Source organism: Polistes dominula, unplaced genomic scaffold, assembly GCF_049000335.1.
Source record: "Polistes dominula isolate Pdom_NZ unplaced genomic scaffold, Pdom_raw_medaka contig_73, whole genome shotgun sequence".
Classification (NCBI taxonomy): Eukaryota; Metazoa; Arthropoda; class Insecta; order Hymenoptera; family Vespidae; genus Polistes; species Polistes dominula.
This window is the reverse complement of record NW_028300951.1, coordinates 5,884,505-5,894,382: the sequence shown is the minus strand read 5'-3', so window position 1 is coordinate 5,894,382 and position 9,878 is coordinate 5,884,505. Positions and strand designations below refer to the sequence as shown.

The following is a 9,878-nucleotide window of genomic DNA, read 5'->3' as shown; positions in this document are numbered from 1 at the left end:
GCATCGAAAGTCAAGGTCGTGAATGGTAAGCGACTTAGAATACTTGCTAAATCTCGAAAGTGTGTAATTAAGTACGTTGGATTCATTCGTACAAGAATTTTTTTGTAGATTAATGTTATAAACACTTCCGGTGATTTCATTTTATTCTGTTACATGAGATAGTGACAATATAAAAAGAAAAAAAAAGAAAAAATATATTTTTATCGAAATGCAAATAAAATGAAGAAGAAAAAAAATGTATGCTAAAATCTTTTACTCGGTCGGAGTCTGCGGTGTAAAGATGGGTCAACCTTTCGCCTTGCGATTATGTAAGATCTCGGACTGACTGACCTTTAGGTTCGTTCATGGCATGCGGCATTTACGTAATTTACCGATTACGATGTATTAGAGTCTCCTATGCCTAGAAAATAGTTCTTCTTCCCGCTCTAATATTTTTTAGGGCTTTTACACAAATATTTAGATACTTTTATCTGCATAATCTTAAATGTGAATCTTTTATGTATATCGATTTAAAAGATTTTAGATATTTCTAACAATATGATCTTTCTATGTATATATATGTATACTAATACAGTACTTATCTCTATTTAGAAGAAATTTATATGAAATTACATGATTCGAAGAAAACGATACGACCTAAGTGAATTAACATTTTTAAAAATATTTTTTATTTCTTAAGTTTCACATTAAAACGAATGAATACGATTAGAACACGGATAGGAAGAATTAGCATACTTTTGATTTCTTTAAACACTTTTTCTGGCCTTCAAGTATGAATAGATTAAATATAAATAATAGTTATGTCATTGATATTTCTAAATATAACAAGCAATATATTTCTATCGTTAAAATACTCGAGAAAATAATAATTTTTAATTTAACGATCTCATATAAATCATAAATTATGAAAAATGAAATTTTAATTATTGATAAGAAAAATTTCGTATAGATAAAATACGTAAAATAAAATATTTTTTAATGTATAATTTTTTTCTATGTGTATAAAGAGACTCAGAACATAAATACATATCTAAGCGTACACCTGTAATATATATATATATGAAGAGAATGATGGGATGATTCTGTAGGTGCGGCCTATAACTATCTGATTATCGCGTGCCATTAAAAAAGTAGACAATGTTTACATTTAAAATTGTCTTCATAAGAGAAAGTTATATCATTAATGAACATTATTTTCGTAGTTTAAATCAATGAGAGTAATAGTACTATAAATTCACGATACACAATGAAGTGTTCATTGATTTGTTGAGTACTATAGGTTATGAATATAATGAGCGAGAGAGAGAGCAGCGACATCTCGGTTGTGCGTTATCAGGAACTACATTATACTCACTTGTAATACGACGTACTGCTTTGACATATCCAATGCTATATAGAAACTACACGCGACTGCTTGTAGTACAATAGAGAGCACATACCACACGCATATCTATAAGCTGTGAATTTAATGCTATTGGGTGGCTTTTGTTAAAACCAACCTATAAATCTCCACTTTAGTCAGGATCCATAGGTGTCGATAACAATTCCCTCGGGAATTAATTAGTTCTATCCTTGTATTTCCATAATAGAGGTAATTTCTAAGAGGAGAAAATGTTGGAGCCAACCAGGCAAGCCTTAGCTTCTACTAGAATTATTTTAGCCAGTGGATCACCAAGGAGATATAAAATAATTAAAAAGTTGGTAAGTTATGTTTATGATAACCTCTATGATTTTCTTTATTAATTATAATATCGATTCTTAAACTATTTTGATGTGATTTTCTAAATGTTGGGATTTATTATACGGTAAGGATGTTATTTTATTATATTTTAGGGACTCGATTTTGAAGTCATGGTATCTAATTATGATGAAAATTTAGATAGATCTATGTATAAAAGTCATGGAGACTATGTTCAAGATTTAGCTAAATTGAAAGCTTATGAGGTACATAAACGTCTCCAAAATAGTACTAATTTATCATCTTTAATCATTAGTGCAGATACTTTTGTTACTGTTGGTGATACTATTTATGGAAAACCGAAGGATGAGTCTGATGCATTTCGTATGCTATCTCAGTAAGAATTGTGCACAAATCATTTGAAAATTTATATATGCTAATTATCAGAATTGATGGTTTGGTATCTAATGTTTCTTTATGTTTATTTGCAGTCTTGCAAATAGAGAGCATGTCGTTTACACCGGTGTGTGTTTGAAAACACCTACAAAGGAAGTTAACTTTTATACATCAACAAAAGTAAAATTTGGTGATTTATCGGAAGATCAGATAAAAGCATATGTAAAAACAGGAGAATGTCTGTAAGTGTTTCTTTTAATCTATTGAAGTAAATAATTAAATGACTAATATTTGTGTAATTTATTTAGAGATAAAGCAGGAGGATACGGAGTGCAAGGTCTTGGCGGTTGCTTAGTTGAGAGTATAAATGGTGACTTTTATACCGTCATGGGTATGCCAATATATTTTGTGACTAAACATCTCAATGAGATATTTGCTAATTCTAGGTAATTTAATATTTAATATTAAGTATTTATATATGTACATACTTAGATTTTTAAATATGTATAAATTGCATCAAAGGTAACTGTAAAATAATACATGAGAATTACATATAAGTTTATTGTAAGTTTTTAAGTAAAAATGAGAGAAATTCGTTGATATATATTTTAATTAAAAAATTCATTATTTGTTTTAAAAGAGAGTTTTATGATTCTTATATGATTTTTAAATTTCGATCCAAATATTTGCTTCTGATAATACTTTAATCTGATTGGTTCTAAAACTTAATATGGCGGATTTTGACCAATGAAAAGGAAGGAATAGATGTAAGAGGAACGTGAATCGCGTCAAAGAAATAACTAGAAGCAGCCAATAGAAAACGAGAAAATGAAAATTCTTAGCTTGTATCTTTCTCTGTTCGCGAGTATCATGACAACCTATTGCACTTTTCGGTACACTATGCCATTTGCTTAGTTAAAGAGATAAAAAAATACAGTGCTCTTTAGTACGCATTACGATAAAATATTTTTTGTTCGCAGTGTGATTTAACGCACACAATAATAAAATGGAAGACGTCCTAGACGAAGTCGTTTCTTCGGAAGATTTGAAGGTATTTATAAAAAAATAAAAATAACAAACAACTAGTCATTCTAAAAAAATTTAATGACTATTCCTAAAACTTCATATTTTTCGTATACAAATTTTATAGATCAAAATAAAATTATAGTTCGTCATTAAGTATCTGTCATTTCAATGATTTAGGTTAACTATATACAGTGGTAATTGATTTCAATTCATTTTTAATTTGCGATTGCATCATTTTGTTATATAGATGATTGACGTTTATGAACTTCAAACTTAAATTTAGATTTGACGATTATTCGAAACTTGGTTATTTGTTTTATTATTCATTCTTAATCTATTAATACGATTCTATAAAATATCAACTCTCTTGACATTTTGTCACAATATACGTTTATATATTTTTATTATTTTATTAGAATATTATAACATTATGTTTTGTTTTGTTAACAAGGATTAAATGTGTATATAATGAAATAATATTTCAACTGATGATATATTATATTTCAGAAATTCGAACGTGTATATCATGAACAGTTACACGTATCAGGTGTGACTCAGAAAGCTCAGTTTGAGTACGCATGGTGTCTTGTCAGAAGCAAATATCCAGCTGATATCAGAAAGGGCATAGTACTGTTAGAAGATCTTTACAGTAATCATGGTGAAAGCGGAAAGCGAGATTGCTTATATTATTTAGCTATTGGTAATGCAAGAATAAGGGTATGTGATTTATTAATTTTATTTCCAATGTAATAATGACATCCTTGTAATTATATGTAATTGTTGACATTACGTGTCGATTAAAGTAATTTAATATTTCTAGGAGTATTCGAAAGCTTTGTCATATGTCAGAGCTTTCCTTCAAGTTGAACCCGCCAACGAACAAGTTCAACAGCTAGAGAGGTTAATAAAGAAAAGGATGGAAAAAGGTTTTTTTTTCATAACTTACAATCGTCTTAGAAAAATAAGAATTGCAGCCGATTCTAATTTAACTTTTTTGCAACTTATTTTTATTATTTTACCACATTCGTATTATTTAATACTTCTTTTAATATTCTTCATATTTCTTTGGTTAGCAGGAACGTACATTAATCTTCTTTGAAATATCTTCTTAATGATAAATATAGCTAAAGTATTATTGGCTATGTGGGATGTGTCAAATGTAAATGACTCATTGAGATTTTTAATCTAGCGTATTTATATATACATAAATCTAGATATTGAGAGATAGATAAAAGTTTAACAAATTTATACAAAAGTTGTAAATATTGTAAATAATTCAAGATATAGATTAGTAATAAGGAGTAATATAAAATTCATCATGTATTATCGTAAAAGAACATTCCTTAACATGTTAAATGCTTTAGACTTTCTGTGCAGGCTGTATCTGTTACCAATGACTGATATTTTTATGTTTTTCTATGGTTGACGGATCATCGTAGCCTAAACAGAAAGCACAAGGAAAGAAGCATAACGTATTTAAAGAGGAAACTTAGTATTGTTTAGACTTCATTGTTCAATCTTCTCTATATACACGTATACTTACCCTATAATTGACCAATATTCAAGTATAATGTTTAAGTGTTCATGTAAATTATTACTATTATTATTATTATTATTATTATTACTATATTCCGTATACTTATGTCTTTTGACAATGAATTTTATAACTCTTATACAGTAGGTTTGATAATAATTATATATATAAAATGTTGAATAAGTCTAGAAGAGAAAATCTCTTTGAAAAATTAAAAAAAAAAAAAGGAAAAAGAAAAGAAAGAAAACAAATATGTAATTAAATCTTAGTTTGATTAGCATTGAATTTATATTTTATTTTTTTTTTTGCAGAAGGTCTTTACGGTATAGCTGTGGCGGGAGGTGTAATTATCGGTGTTGCGAGTGTCCTAGGACTCGGAATCGCAATGGCTAAAAAGAATTAATCCTATATATAATAATATTCGTGAATTGCGTGTGATGTGAGAAAAAATAGTTCATTTCGTGGAGAGTGAAATTTCGCTAAAAGAAAAGAAAAGAAAAAAAAATTGAAAAAGAAAAACGAAAAATGAAATAAGAATTATGATTGAGACAGACACCGGAAACGAGTATTCGAATATGCTTTTGACGTATGACAAATGTACGTTATAGTTTCCCCAAATGATTTTCTAAATATATATATATAGAGAGAGAGAGAAACAAAAAAGAGTAAATGAAGTAAAAAGAAGTGAAATAAAAATTGCTGTACTGTGTGATAGTAAAAACTAAAGCAGCGGTGTCTTAGATTCTTTATCTTTTTAAAATACCGAATTAGAAATTAGCGTACGACAGTCGAATTATTTTTAATTCTAAGATTCATATATTGCTATAATATATATTATTTATATTTATATTTAGGAATATAAACCACCATATCTTGTCGTACGTATTGTACGGGGGAAAAAAAGAAGAAGAAAAGAAAAAAAATAAAAATTTTTTTTTTAACAAAAAAGAAAAAAGGCTTGGAAAAACATTCCGAAAAATTTTACATCGTTAATCAATATATTTTCACACTTTTTTTTTAATTTATTCGATATTTATAGCTTTTTTTGTGTGAGTATCCCTTTTGTTTAAGTTTGTTTCTAATTAAAAAAAAACTCGCCTAAACTTCATCCAACTACTACTAAAAAAAGCCACATGATACGAGCTTGATACCAAAGCCACAGTGTGTGTAAGCATAGCTTTTGTACATAAGATTGAGAAAAAAAGAAAACTATGTATTGAACTAAATATTTAAAACTGTATTGTTATCTCGAACCTTTAATAAAGATAAATGTTATTGTCTTATTATGCGATGTTGTGTAAAACCTAATAGAAGTAAAAAACTGACTACGATACGATAAGAAGAAAAAAAAAGATGAAGATGACAGGAGGATTATTTCACGCGATGGAAGGATTGCGTTGGATAAAGAAAAGAAAAATGTAGAATCATTTTATTTTTTTGTCTTTTTTTTGTTCCTTTTTGTATATAGATTTTATTGATGATTTGTTAATATCCGTTGATAAAGTTATTTATGTACAAAATAACGCTGGAATATCCCTATGTAATGTATATATATATATATATATTTATTTATATAATATTATATTTAATGACCTACTATTTTTTATTTTATTTCATTTTTTTTATGGCCCAGGGGTCTCGAGAAATAAGCCCACACCACAATCATTACACCCGCTCGAACTTTTTCGCACATTTATTTTCTTTTTCTTTTACGAGCCACGGCTTTACGCATTTTCGCCCTTTCTTCTTCTTCTTCTTCTTATTATTATTATTTTTAATATTATTATTATTATGTATGTATATGTGTATATATATATATATATATCTGTTTTCTTTGCGTTGAAATACAGAAGAGCGCTGTTACTATTGTTTTTATTATATTTGTGTGTGTGTTTGTATATTTTTGTTTTTTTTTGCGAGCGGGTTGTACATTTCCATAGCCTTTTTTTTCCTCGTACTATGTACAAATCGTTCGGTCGTTTCTTTTTCTTTTTTATTTTTTCTTTTTATTTATTTTTATTTTTTGACTTGTATTCGGGAAAAGGAGGTAGAGAGAAAAATTTGGGAGAAAATTTGGGACAGTGGTTGATGATACATATTAGAAGAAGAGCGCGGATTGGTTTCCCTACGACATACATACATACACATGATGATTAGATATATGTATATATTTACTTATTTATTTATTTATTTATTATACATACATATATCTAGAAAGTTTGAACAGGAAGGCCGAGGAAGTGTGTGGCCACGCTCTTTCTTAATTAATTAATTATAGTACACGCGCGTTTATTTCTGTCTTTTTATTCCTTATTTATTAATTTTTTTTTTATTATAATATAAGATTCTATGCTTCTTCTTCTTTTTCTTCTTCTTTTACTTCTTAGATTATTTTATTTATTTATTTATTTTTTCTTTCTTCCTTAATAAAGATCCAATAAGAGTTAAGGGAGAAAATCGAGTATAGGCAGACGAGAATGATTTCTTATAAGTCATCATTTATATCTCGATAATATATTTACATACACGGAGAGAGTATTTCATTGACTCGTGCCGAATCTTCTCGTTTTCGTGTCTACGAGAAAAAAAACTCATCCTTTTAATTTTAATTATTTTCTTTTTTTTTATTTAATTAAATACATATATCAAAATAATTTATTGGGGGGAGGGGCCTGAATATTATACGCCGGTGTTATGAAATCACATTTTTGAAAAAATATACGATTTTTATTTCTTTTAGAATTTTTCATCTTGCGCGTAGAAAAGAAAATAATTAAAATTGTAAGAAATAACAAAAAAAATATTACGTCAATTAAAAATTCGTTAAAATTAATCCTCTACGTCACATTTTATGTGAAATTTTGTTTCGAGTGTATTAAAAAAAAATGTAAATGTGTATTAACGTACACATTTTAAATATACATAAATAAATACAATAGGTGAGACGAGAATAATAGAATTTGGAAAGAAAACAATGTCGAAGGAGAATTATATACGTGCGTGTTGATTTATTTTTATCGTTAGACAGAGTCTAATGGATGTATCGTAAACATCGGAGAGACAAGTTCGGAAGGTCGTATCAGTGGTTTTAGTCGAAGACGAACGATCGAACGAAGGTGTCACAAGCTTATACATATATATATTATATATAGATAGAGAGTCCGTCTAACTCGTAATTAATAACGGCGCCGGGTCGAGAATAATTTATCATTTATGGTGTCAATCCGATAAGCCCGTAGTAGATTTGAGAAGGTTGGAAACGATAAAACTGGTGCGACACTAATGATCGGACCCCGTCGTAAGAGAAAAGTTCATTAATTATTGTTAATAATAAACGAATTGGTCTATCAATTTCAACGATTTTACCTATCACACATATACGAATATGTGACATATTTATACAGTGAGTTACAGGAGTATTCGTTAAAAGTCTCTAACTGTAAATTGTAAATATTTGATTTTTCGGAAAGTAATTTTATTATTTTTTCATTTTTTTTTCAATGATAAGTACAAGATTATTTTTTTTTATATTTAAAATCCAAGACGTTTGATATGATCGGGAACGTTTTAATTGAATAAATTCGACTATTTTAATTATTTTTCAAGTTATTATGCGACAATTAGTATTTATAAGTCCATCTATTTATCGTCGTTTTCAAATTAGATGAGCTAAACATGGTCTGCATTTTAAAAAAATGCAATTTTGACGATGACTTTTATTTAACATATTCTTTCATAAGCAACACATAGTTTTATTCTTGTTTTGTACTGTATCGTTATCTTAGTTATAATAAGAAAACAAAATATGACAAAATATACATATGAAAATGATGCTAAAATGTGATGTGAAATTTACATTCAGATAATTGATATTTGCAAAGCTTCCAATTTCTTCTTCTACAGAGAAACGTAATTTAAGATTGTTAAGCTTTCAAATTGATATCAATTTGATTAGAAAAGAATATTTTATTATTTTACAAATATAATTAGACATAAATTATAAAAACAATATTGATCTCGCAATAGTAATCTTATCTACGTAATAGGTATAATAAAAATACAATGAATATTTTAGTAAGTAGTATTTGATTTTTTGCATTTTATAATGCTTTTGAGAAGATTAGCCATACTCTTGTGAGACTCATTTTATCATTTATGTTAAATTATAATTTTTTTAAAAATAAAATATACTTTTTGCAATGAAATTTGTATTAATTTCAAAGTTTAATAATCTTTAAATATGTTTCTATATAAAAAAATTTAGAAATGTTAATCGTTAGCAAATATTGTTTTAAATTAAGAGTGGGAATATATGAGCACTCCTGTGATTCATTGTACGTATTATGTATATTACATATTAAAGTATGTAAATATAAATAATATAAATAATTTATATTGACGCAAACATTTGATTAGAAACACGTTAATTCCGACACGTTTATTTTTTTTGTACATTAATAAACAAGTTGGAATTAATTAATTTATCGCGCTAATTAGACAATAATGTTTTTTTTTTAATCTTCTCTCTCTGTCTTTCTCTTTTATTCTTACGTTTTATATTTATCTATCCGTGTAGGAATATGTGAACGTAGTTCGAGATTAGATATATATATTAACAGCTTGAAAATACTTTTAAAGCAGTTTAGTTTTTTTTTCTCTTTTCTTTTTTTGTTCTTTAAAGGGGTGTATATTGCTTTCTCAATAAGGCTCTGCTATGCTTTACACGAATATACAGTGTCAGTGATGGTTTTAATGTTTATTATGTTAGATGAATGAAAATGCGTTTACGCTAGTGAAGTGTAATTTTGTGTACGCAGTCTGTGTGTATTGTGTGTTTTCTTCATAATAAGCTGTATTTCCAGTTCCTCGAGAAGAGGAAGTTATCTTCTTTTTCTTCTTCATCATCATCTACTCGACGATTTTTGATTGAAGACCAAAGATGTCTGGTATCCAAGATTCGTGTCTTTTTTCAAGGACGAACAAAATGCTTTCTTCTTTTTCTACGGTGAGTACACAAATTTTTCGTATATTTGTGTGTATTGCGTGCAAATATATATATATTATATATTATATATATTATATATATATATATATATATATATATATATATATATATATATAACCTTATATTAATACATATACGCAAAGATGGTGATCTTAAAAATATGGAACTTAAGTACACTTTAAATCGTGCACACGTGTGCGTGTATACAGACGTGTATGTGTATTGCGTATAGTAGATAC

General features: G+C 27.5%; 2 protein-coding genes across 2 annotated transcripts; both read left to right on the top strand.

The window, feature by feature from the left end:
• Positions 1 to 1,092: 1,092 nt before the first annotated feature.
• On the top strand, positions 1,093 to 3,130 carry LOC107068698 (uncharacterized). The gene is made up of 5 exons (XM_015325391.2): positions 1,093 to 1,701; positions 1,834 to 2,075; positions 2,170 to 2,316; positions 2,383 to 2,520; positions 3,055 to 3,130. The coding sequence occupies exons 1-5, from the start codon at positions 1,612 to 1,614 to the stop codon at positions 3,062 to 3,064; spliced, it is 627 nt and encodes a 208-aa protein (XP_015180877.1). The 5' UTR covers positions 1,093 to 1,611; the 3' UTR covers positions 3,065 to 3,130.
• On the top strand, positions 2,984 to 5,917 carry Fis1 (Mitochondrial fission 1 protein). The gene is made up of 4 exons (XM_015325393.2): positions 2,984 to 3,125; positions 3,608 to 3,817; positions 3,921 to 4,026; positions 4,946 to 5,917. The coding sequence occupies exons 1-4, from the start codon at positions 3,081 to 3,083 to the stop codon at positions 5,035 to 5,037; spliced, it is 453 nt and encodes a 150-aa protein (XP_015180879.1). The 5' UTR covers positions 2,984 to 3,080; the 3' UTR covers positions 5,038 to 5,917.
• Positions 5,918 to 9,878: the final 3,961 nt, after the last annotated feature.